Source organism: Somniosus microcephalus, unplaced genomic scaffold (genome assembly GCF_052327205.1).
Source record: "Somniosus microcephalus isolate GS21.2 unplaced genomic scaffold, FLI_Smic_1.0 unresolved_chr9, whole genome shotgun sequence".
In the NCBI taxonomy this organism is placed as follows: Eukaryota; Metazoa; Chordata; class Chondrichthyes; order Squaliformes; family Somniosidae; genus Somniosus; species Somniosus microcephalus.
Genome location: NW_028225187.1, coordinates 19,648,664 through 19,660,010, shown reverse-complemented (window position 1 = coordinate 19,660,010; position 11,347 = coordinate 19,648,664). Strand labels below are relative to the sequence as shown.

Here is an 11,347-nt window from a genome sequence, read left to right as displayed (position 1 = left end):
ACTGAGGGAGCGCTGCACTGTCGGAGGTGGATGTATATACTCCAGGACTTGAGCACCATAATCCAGGCCCACACTCCCCGGTGCCAGTACTGAGGGAGCGCTGCACTGTCGGAGGTAGATGTATATACTCTAGGACTCGACCCCCATAATACAGGCCCACATTCCCCGGTGCCAGTACTGAGGGAGCGCTGCACTGTTGGAGGTAGATGTATATACTCTAGGACTTGAGCCCCATAATCCAGGCCCACACTCCCCGGTGCCAGTACTGAGGGAGCGCTGCACTGTCGGAGGTAGATGTATATACTCTAGGACTCGAGCCCCATAATCCAGGCCAACACTCCCCCGGTGCCAGTACTGAGGGAGCGCTGCACTGTCGGAGGCAGATGTATATACTCTTGGACTCGAGCTCCATAATCCAGGCCCACACTTCCCAGTGCCAGTACTGAGGGAGCGCTGCACTGTCGGAGGTAGATGTATACACTCTAGGATTGAGCCCCATAATCCAGGCCCACACTCCCCGGTGCCAGTACTGAGGGAGCGCTGCACTGTCGGAGGTAGATGTATATACTCTAGGACTCGAGCCCCATAATCCAGGCCCACACTCCCCGGTGCCAGTACTGAGGGAGGGCTGCATTTTCGGAGGTAGATGTATATACTCCAGGACTTGAGCCCCATAATCCAGGCCCACACTCCCCCGGTGCCAGTACTGAGGGAGCGCTGCACTGTCGGAGGCAGATGTATATACTCTAGGACTCGAGCTCCATAATCCAGGCCCACACTTCCCGGTGCCAGTACTGAGGGAGCGCTGCACTGTCGGAGGTAGATGTATATACTCTAGGATTGAGTCACATAATCCAGGCCCACAGTCCCCGGTGCCAGTACTGAGGGAGCGCTGCACTGTCGGAGGTAGATGTATACACTCTAGGATTGAGCCCCATAATCCAGGCCCACACTCCCCGGTGCCAGTACTGAGGGAGCGCTGCACTGTCGGAGGTAGATGTACATACTCTACGACTGGAGTCCCGTAATCCAGGCCCACAATCCCCGGTGCCAGTACTGAGGGAGCGCTGCACTGTCGGAGGTAGATGCATATACTCTCGGACTTGAGCCCCATAATCCAGGTCCACACTCCCCCGGTGCCAGTACTGAGAGAACGTTGCACTGTCGGAGGTAGATGTATATACTCTAGGACTCGAGCTCCATAATCCAGGCCCACACTCCCCCGGTGCCAGTACTGAGGGAGCGCTGCACTGTCGGAGGTAGATGTCTATACTCCAGGACTTGAGCCCCATAATTCAGGCCCACACTCCCCGGTGCCAGTACTGAGGGAGTGCTGCACTGTCGGAGGTAGATGGATATACTCTAGGACTGGAGCCCCATAATCCAGGCCCACACTCCCCCGGTGCCAGTACTGAGAGAACGTTGCACTGTCGGAGGTAGATGTATATACTCGAGGACTCGAGCCCCACAATCCAGGCCCACACTCCCCGGTGCCAGTACTGAGGGAGCGCTGCACTGTCGGAGGTAGATGTATATACTCTAGGACTTGAGCCCCATAATCCAGGCCCACACTCCCCGGTGCCAGTACTGAGGGAGCGCTGCACTGTCGGAGGTAGATGTATATACTCTAGGACTCGAGCCCCATTATCCAGGCCAACACTCCCCCGGTGCCAGTACTGAGGGAGCGCTGCACTGTCGGAGGTAGATGAAAATACACTAAGAAGCTAAAAATCTGCGTCCTGTGGTGCGACTGGGTCGGATTTGAAACTCATCCGACCGCCTCTATGACCCTGTGGAATGCGAGAGAGCAGCAGACCTTCAGAGAACGAAACACTTCCTGGGGTGAGGAACTACAGCCCAATGGAGAGAGATCAGGAGATGGCTTGGCAGGGGGCGGGGGCGGGAAGGAAACTTTAGGGGAGGATGAAGTTGGATGAGGCATTGTTCGACCTCGGCAAAGCAGCAGGTTCCTCAGGGACCAGTGCAGAACAAAGGGTGAGGGGGCACGGAGCTGGGGGTGGGAAGCACGGAGGGAGCGAGCCCGTACAGAGAGCGAGAGAGAGAGAGAGAGGCACCGCTTCAAGTTTCAAAGACTTGAATACAGGGGGTATGATTGAGAAGTTTGCAGATGGTACTAAAATCGATTGTCTGGTTGATACTGAAGAAGGAAGCTGTAGACTGCAGGAAGATATCAATAAATTGGTCAGGTGGGCAGAGCAGTGACAAATGGAATTCAATCCGGAGAAGTGTGAGGTAATGCATTTGGGAAGGGCTAACAAAGAAAGGGAATACACAATAAATCTCCGTCCTCTTCTTAGGCAGTGCCTCGGAACCGAGGATGACATGCTCCCACGCTAAAAATGAGTTCGCAGGGCCCTTGGTGAGACCACATCTTGAGTATCGTGAGCAGTTTTGGTCGCCTTATCTGAGGAAGGATGTTCTTGCCATGGAGGGAGTGCAGCGAAGATTCACCAGGCTGATACCTGGGATGGCAGGAATGACGTATGAGGAGAGATTGGGTCGATTGGGCTTATACTCACTGGAGTTTAGAAGAATGAGAGGGGATCTCATTGAAACTTATAAAATTCTAACAGGACTAGACAGACTAGATGCAGGAAGGATGTTTCTGATGGCGGGGGAGTCCAGAACCAGGGGTCACAGTCTAAGGATAAGGGGTAAGCCATTTAGGACTAAGATGAGGAGGAATTTCTTCACCCAGAGAGTGGTGAACCTGTGGAATTCTCTACCACAGAAGGCGGTGGAGGCCAATTCATTAAATATATTCAAGAAGGAGTTGCATATATTTCTTAAGGCTAAAGGGATCAAGGGATATGGGGAGAAGGCAGGGACAGGGTACTGAATTTGGATGATCAGCCATGATCTCATTAAATGGCAGAGCAGGCTCGAGGGGCCGAATGGCCGACTCCTGCTCCTATCTTCTATGTTTCTATGACTGGTGAGTCCAATGTGGGACCTACAGTCTCTGTCACAGGTGGGGCAGACGGTGGTTGAAGGGGCGGGTCGGGGGGTGCTTGGGTTGACGTGCGCTCCTTCCGCTGCCTGCGCTTGGCTTCCGCTTGCTCCCGGCGAAGAGACTCGGGGTGTTCGGCGCCTTCCCGGGTGCTTCGCGATTGAGTGCAAGGAGGTCTTCACCACAAGCACAGGGACATAGGAACAGGAGGAGGCCCATTCAGCCCCCTCGAGCCTGTTACACAGGAACAGGAGGAGGCCCATTCAGCCCCCTCGAGCCTGTTACACAGGAACAGGAGGAGGCCCATTCAGCCCCTCGAGCCTGTTACACAGGAACAGGAGGAGGCCCATTCAGCCCCCTCGAGCCTGTTACACAGGAACAGGAGGAGGCCCATTCAGCCCCCTCGAGCCTGTTACACAGGAACAGGAGGAGGCCCATTCAGCCCCTCGAGCCTGTTACACAGGAACAGGAGGAGGCCCATTCAGCCCCTCGAGCCTGTTACACAGGAACGGGAGGAGGCCCATTCAGCCCCTCGAGCCTGTTACACAGGAACAGGAGGAGGCCCATTCAGCCCCTCGAGCCTGCTCCACCACTCAATGAGATCACGGGCTGATCTGCGACCTAACTCCATATATCCACCTTTGCCCCATATCCCTTAATACCTTTGGTTAACAGAAATCCATCAATCTCAGATTTACAATGAACAATTGATCCAGCATCAATTGCCGTTTGCGGAAGAGAGTTCCAAACTTCGACCACCCTTTGTGTGTAGAAGTGTTTCCTAACTTCACTCCTGAAAGGTCTGGCTCTAATTTTTAGACTCTGTCCCCTAGTCCTAGAATCCCCAACCAGCGGAAATAGTTGCTCTCTCTCTCCCCTATCAGTTCCCCCTTAATATCCTGAAAACTTCGATCAAATCGCCCCTTAACCTGCTAAACTCCAGGGAATACGACCCTAGTTTGTGTAATCGCTCCTCGTAATTTAACCCTGGATTCCGGGTATCATTCTGGTAAACCTACGCTGCACTCCCTCCAAGGCCAATAGATCCTTCCTAAGGTGTGGTGCCCAGAACTGTGCACAGTGCTCCAGGTGTGGTCTAACCAAGGGATATGCAGACCAGAACTGTGCACAGTGCTCCAAGTGTGGTCTAACCAAGATATATGGAGACCAGAACTGTGCACAGTGCTCCAGGTGTGTTCTAACCGAGGTATATGGAGACCAGGACAGTGCACAGTGCTCCAAGTGTGGTCTAACCAAGGTATATGGAGACCAGAACTGTGCACAGTGCTCCAGGTGTGGTCTAACCAAGGTATATGGAGACCAGAACTGTGCACAGTGCTCCAGGTGTGGTCTAACCAAGGTATATGGAGACCAGAACTTTGCACAGTGCTCCAAGTGTGGTCTAACCAAGGTATATGGAGACCAGAACTGTGCACAGTGCTCCAAGTGTGGTCTAACCAAGGTATATGGAGACCAGAACTGTGCACAGTGCTCCAGGTGTGTTCTAACCGAGGTATATGGAGACCAGGACAGTGCACAGTGCTCCAAGTGTGGTCTAACCAAGGGATATGGAGACCAGAACTGTGCACAGTGCTCCAAGTGTGGTCTAACCAAGGTATATGGAGACCAGAACTGTGCACAGTGCTCCAAGTGTGGTCTAACCAAGGTATATGGAGACCAGAACTGTGCACAGTGCTGCAAGTGTGGTCTAACCAAGGTATATGGAGACCAGAACTGTGCACAGTGCTCCAAGTGTGGTCTCACCAAGGTATATGGAGACCAGAACTGTGCACAGTGCTCCAAGTGTGGTCTAACCAAGGTATATGGAGACCAGAACTGTGCGCAGTGCTGCAACTGTGGTCTAACCAAGGTATATGGAGACTAGAACTGTGCACAGTGCTCCAGGTGTGGTCTAAACAAGGTATATGGAGACCAGAACAGTGCACAGTGCTCCAAGTGTGGTCTAACCAAGGTATATGGAGACCAGAACTGTGCACAGTGCTCCAAGTGTGGTCTCACCAAGGTATATGGAGACCAGAACTGTGCACAGTGCTCCAAGTGTGGTCTAACCAAGGTATATGGAGACCAGAACAGTGCACAGTGCTCCAAGTGTGGTCTAACCAAGGTATATGGAGACCAGAACTGTGCACAGTGCTCCAAGTGTGGTCTAACCAAGGTATACGGAGACCAGAACTGTGCACAGTGCTCCAAGTGTGGTCTAACCAAGGTATATGGAGATCGGAACTGTGCACAGTGCTCCAAGTGTGGTCTAACCAAGGTATATGGAGACCAGAGCTGTGCACAGTGCTCCAAGTGTGGCCTAACCAAGGTATATGGAGACCAGAACTGTGCACGGTGCTCCAAGTGTGGTCTAACCAAGGGATATGGAGACCAGAACTGTGCACAGTGCTCCAAGTGTGGTCTAACCAAGGCATATGGAGACCAGAACTGCTCACAGTGCTCCAGGTGTGGTCTAACCAAGGTATATGGAGACCAGAACTGTGCACAGTGCTCCAAGTGTGGTCTAACCAAGGTATATGGGGACCAGAACTGTGCACAGTGCTCCAAGTGTGGTCTAACCAAGGTATATGGAGACCAGAACTGTGCACAGTGCTCCAGGTGTGGTCTAACCAAGGTATATGGAGACCAGGACTGTGCACAGTGCTCCAAGTGTGGTCTAACCAAGGTATATGGGGACCAGAACTGTGCACAGTGCTCCAAGTGTGGTCTAACCAAGGTATATGGAGACCAGAACTGTGCACAGTGCTCCAAGTGTGGTCTAACCAAGGTATATGGAGACCAGAACTGTGCACAGTGCTCCAAGTGTGGTCTAACCAAGGTATATGGAGACCAGGACAGTGCACAGTGCTCCAAGTGTGGTCTAACCAAGGTATATGGAGACCAGAACTGTGCACAGTGCTCCAAGTGTGGTCTAACCAAGGTATATGGAGACCAGAACTGTGCACAGTGCTCCAAGTGTGGTCTAACCAAGGTATATGGAGACCAGGACAGTGCACAGTGCTCCAAGTGTGGTCTAACCAAGGTATATGGAGACCAGAACTGTGCACACTGCTCCAAGTGTGGTCTAACCAAGGTATATGGAGACCAGAACTGTGCACAGTGCTCCAAGTATGGTCTAACCAAGGTATATGGGGACCAGAACTGTGCACAGTGCTCCAAGTGTGGTCTAACCAAGGTATATGGAGACCAGAACTGTGCACAGTGCTCCCAGTGTGGTCTAACTGAGGTATATGGAGACCAGAACTGTGCACAGTGCTCCAAGTGTGGTCTAACCAAGGTATATGGAGACCAGAACTGTGCACAGTGCTCCAAGTGTGGTCTAACCAAGGTATATGGAGACCAGAACTGTGCACAGTGCTCCAAGTGTGGTCTAAACAAGGTATATGGAGACCGGAACTGAGCACAGTGCTCCAAGTGTGGTCTAACCAAGGTATATGGAGACCAGAACTGTGCACAGTGCTCCAAGCGTGGTCTAACCAAGGTATATGGAGACCAGAACTGTGCACAGTGCTCCAAGCGTGGTCTAACCAAGGTATATGGAGACCAGAACTGAGCGCAGTGCTCCAAGTGTGGTCTAACCAAGGTATATGGAGACCAGAACTGAGCGCAGTGCTCCAGGTGTGGTCTAACCAAGGTATATGGAGACCAGAACTGAGCACAGTGCTCCAAGTGTGGTCTAACCAAGGTATATGGAGACCAGAACTGTACACAGTGCTCCAAGTGTGGTCTAACCAAGGTATATGGAGACCAGAACTGAGCGCAGTGCTCCAGGTGTGGTCTAACCAGGGCTTTGTACAGCAGCATAACTTCTACCGCCTTGTATTCTAGTCCTCTAGATATAAAGGCCAACCAGCCTGTCTGATCATTTTCTCTACCTGTTCCTGACATTTTAATGATCTACATACCTGGACCCTCCACGTCTCTTTGGACTTGTGCTCAGTTTGGCTCTACTTATCAATCATTATGTTAATTCATCATCTACTATTATGAAAGTGAATGGCATGTTGGCGTTTATTGCAAGGGGGTTGGAGTATAAGAGTGAGGAAGTCTTGCTGCAATTGTACAGGGCCTTTGTGACACCACACCTGGAGTACTGGGCACAGTTCTGGTCTCCTTATCTAAGGAAGGAGATACTTGCCTTGGAGGCGGTGCAACGAAGGTTCACTAGATTGATTCCTGGGATGAGGGGGTTGGGTGATTGGGCAGATGCATGGCAGATGCAGTATAATGTGGATAAATGTGAGGTTATCCACTTTGGTGGCAAAAACAGGAAGGCAGATTATTATCTGAACGGCAATAGATTGGGAGAAGGGGAAGTGCAATGAGGCCTGGGTGTCCTTGTGCACCAGTCGCTGAAGGTAAGCATGCAGGTGCAGCAGGCGGTTAAGAAGGCAAATGGTATGTTGGCCTTCGTAGCGAGAGGGTTCGAGTACAGCAGCAAGGATGTTTTGCTGCAGTTGTACAGGGCCTTGGTGAGACCACACCTTCAGTATTGTGTGCAGTTTTGGTCGCCTTATCTGAGGAAGGATGTTCTTGCCATGGAGGGAGTGCAGCGAAGATTCACCAGGCTGATACCTGGGATGGCAGGAATGACGTATGAGGAGAGATTGGGTCGATTGGGCTTATACTCGCTGGAGTTTAGAAGAATGAGAGGGGATCTCATTGAAACTTATAAAATTCTAACAGGACTGGACAGACTAGATGCAGGAAGGATGTTCCCGATGGCGGGGGAGTCCAGAACCAGGGGTCACAGTCTAGAGATAAGGGGTAAGACATTTAGGACAGAGATGAGGAGGAATTTCTTCACCCAGAGAGTGGTGAACCTGTGGAATTCTCTACCACAGAGGGCAGTGGAGGCCAATTCATTAAATATATTCAAGAAGGAGTTGGATATATTTCTTAAGGCTAAAGGGATCAAGGGATATGGGGAGAAAGCAGGGACAGGGTACTGAATTTGGATGATCAGCCATGATCTTGGTGAATGGCGGAGCGGGCTCGAGGGGCCGAATGGCCGACTCCTGCTCCTATCTTCTATGTTTCTATGTAAGAGAGATTGAGTAGATTGGGCCGATACTCTCTGGAGTTTAGAAGAATGAGAGGTGATCTCATTGAAAGGTATAAGATTCTGAGGGGGATTGACAGGGTAGATGCTGAGAGGCTGTTTCCCCCCTGGGCTGGGGAGTCTTGAACCAGGGGTCACAGTCTCAGGATAAGGGGTCGGCCATTGAGGACTGAGATGAGGAGGAAATTCTTCACTCAGAGGGCGGTGAATCTTTGGAATTCTCTGCCCCAGAGGGCTGTGGAGGCTCAGTCGTTGAGTATATTCAAGGCCGAGATCGAGAGATTTTTGGACTCTCGGGGAATCGAGGGATATGGAGATCGGGCGGGAAAGTGGAGTTGAGGTCGATGATCAGCCGCGATCTTATTGAATGGCGGAGCAGGCTCGAGGGGCCGTGTGGGCCATTCCTACTCCTATTTCTTATGTTCTAATGATCTCCGCTGTTTCTAGCTACTCAGCATTTAGAAAGTGTCCCATTCTATTCTTTTCAGGTCCAGAGTGGTTGACCTGGCACTCGCCCTATATTGAAATCCAGAACCAATTGAGCATGGAATCGGACCCAGGGCAGTTTGCACCCACCCCGACCCCGTCTGGGGCTAAGGACGGGCAGGAGAGTGGCTTGGAGCGTGCGGGCCGCGGGGAGGCTCCGGTGGGGAGATGCGGCCGGGACCCGAGGCCCTACAAGTGTGCCGAATGCGGCAAGGACTTCAAGGTGTCGACCAACCTCCTGCTCCACCAGCTCAGCCACAGCGGGGAGAAGCTCTTCAGGTGTCGGGACTGTGGCAAGGAGTTCGTCCAGGGCTTCAACCTGCGGCGGCACCGGCGCGCCCACACGGGGGAGCGGCCCTACAAGTGCGCCGACTGCGACCGCGTGTTCGCGGAGAGGACCAGCTACCTGAGGCACCGGCGCACCCACAGCGGGGAGCGGCCCTACGCCTGCGCCGACTGCGGGCGCCGCTTCGCCCTGGCGGGCACGCTGGCCGTCCACGAGCGCACCCACGCGGACGAGAGGCCCTTCGAGTGCAGCGAGTGCGGGCGGCGGTTCGGCCAGCTCTCCAACCTGCTGCGGCACCGCCGGGCCCACAGCGGGGAGCGGCCCTACCAGTGCCCTGACTGCGGGCGCCGCTTCGCGTTGGCGGGCACATTGGCAGCCCACGCTCGCACCCACACGGGCGAGAAGCCCTTCGAGTGCCGCGAGTGCGGGCGGAGGTTCGGCCAGCTGGCCACGCGGCTCAAGCATGAGCGCACCCATGCCGGACAGGGGAGCCGTTAGACAGACGAGGAACTGGAACGGTTCCAGGGATTGAGGGACTTCAGTGATCTGGAGAGACTGGAGAAGCTGGGGTTGTTCTCCTTAGAGCAGAGAAGTTTAAGGGGGAGATTGACCAGAATGATACCAGGGATAAGGGACTTCAGTAATGTGGTGAGACTGGAGAAGCTGGGGTTGTTCTCCTTAGAGCAGAGAAGGTTAAGGGGGAGATTGACCAGAATGGTACCAGGGATGAGGGACATCAGTGTTGTGGAGAGACTGGAGAAGCTGGGGTTGTTCTCCTTAGAGCAGAGAAGGTTAAGGGGAGATTGACCAGAATGGTACCAGGGATGAGGGACTTCAGTGTTGTGGAGAGACTGGAGAAGCTGTGATTGTTCTCCTTGGAGCAGAGAAGGTTAAGGGGAGATTGACCAGAATGGTACCAGGGATGAGGGACTTCAGTGTTGTGGCGAGACTGGAGAAGCTGGGGTTGTTCTCCTTGGAGCAGAGAAGGTTAAGGGGAGATTGACCAGAATGATACCAGGGATGAGGGACTTCAGTGTTGTGGAGAGACTGGAGAAGCTGGGGTTGTTCTCCTTAGAGCAGAGAAGGTTAAGGGGGAGATTGACCAGAATGGTACCAGGGATGAGGGACTTCAGTGTTGTGGAGAGACTGGAGAAGCTGGGGTTGTTCTCCTTAGAGCAGAGAAGGTTAAGGGGAGATTGACCAGAATGGTACCAGGGATGAGGGACATCAGTGTTGTGGAGAGACTGGAGAAGCTGGGATTGTTCTCCTTGGAGCAGAGAAGGTTAAGGGGAGATTGACCAGAATAGTACCAGGGACGAGGGACTTCAGTGATGTGGAGAGACTGGAGAAGCTGGGATTTTCCTCCTTAGAGCAGAGAAGGTTAAGGGGAGATTGACCAGAATGGTACCAGGGATGAGGGACTTCAGTGATGTGGAGAGACTGGAGAAGCTGGGGTTTTCCTCCTTAGAGCAGAGAAGGTTAAGGGGAGATTGACCAGAATGGTACCAGGGATGAGGGACTTCAGTGATGTGGAGAGACTGGAGAAGCTGGGGTTGTTCTCCTTAGAGCAGAGAAGGTTAAGGGGAGATTTGATAGAGGTGTTCAAAATCATGAAGGGTTTTGATGGAGTAAATAAGGAGAAACTGTTTCCAGTGGCAGGAGGGTCGGTAACCAGAGGACACAGATTGAAGATAATCGGCTAAAGAACCAGAGGGGAGATGAGGAGAATGTTTTTCCGCAGCGAGTTGTTGTGATCTGGAATGCGCTGCCTGAAAGGGCGGTGGAAGCAGATTCAATCGTGACTTTCAGAAGGGGGATTGGAGAAATACTTGACAAGGAAAAATTTACAGGGCTGTGGGGAACGAGCAGAGGGGGGAGTGGGACTAATTGGAGAGCTCGACCAAAGAGCCGGCACAGGATCGATGGGCCGAATGGTCTCCTCCTGTGTTCTACCATTCTGTGATTCTAGTTTACTGAAGTTGATTTTAAATGTACAATATTTTGTTTGAAACGCTAAATAAAAATCTATCTGACACCGCTATGTTATCTATGTCATCATTAATCTAGACGAGGATGATTAAAGGATTCGATAGAGTGGAGAGAGAGAGAAACTATTACCTCTGGTTGAGGGGAGTCCAGAACAAGGGGGGCAGAACCTTAAAATTAGAGCCAGGCCGTTCAGGGGTGATGTCAGGAAGCACTTCCTCACACAAAGGGTGGTGGAAATCTGGAACACTCTCCCCCAAAGAGCTGTGCAGGCTGGGGGTCAGTTTGAGCTTTCAAAACTAAGATCGATAGATTTTTGTTCGGTCAGGGCATCGTGGGATATGGAGCCAAGTCGGATGGATGGAGTTAAGACACAGGTCAACCAGGATCTCATTGAATGGCGGAACAGGATCGAGGGACCTGAATGGGCCTCCTCCTGTTCCTGGGTAACAGGCTCGAGGGGCTGAATGGGCCTCCTCCTGTTCTCGTGTAACAGGCTCGAGGGGCTGAATGGGCCTCCTCCTGTTCCTGTGTA

The 11,347-nt window shown here is 52.5% G+C and overlaps 1 protein-coding gene across 1 annotated transcript in view; it reads left to right on the top strand.

The window, feature by feature from the left end:
• The first annotated feature begins 6,330 nt into the window (after positions 1-6,330).
• LOC147084865 (uncharacterized) overlaps positions 6,331-11,347 on the top strand; it is a 32,583-nt gene continuing 27,566 nt past the window's right edge. The window contains exon 1 of the mRNA XM_085979355.1: positions 6,331-9,319. Coding sequence (XP_085835481.1) covers positions 8,422-9,319 — 898 coding nt within the window. The 5' untranslated portion in view covers positions 6,331-8,421. The remainder of the gene's footprint in view (positions 9,320-11,347) is intronic.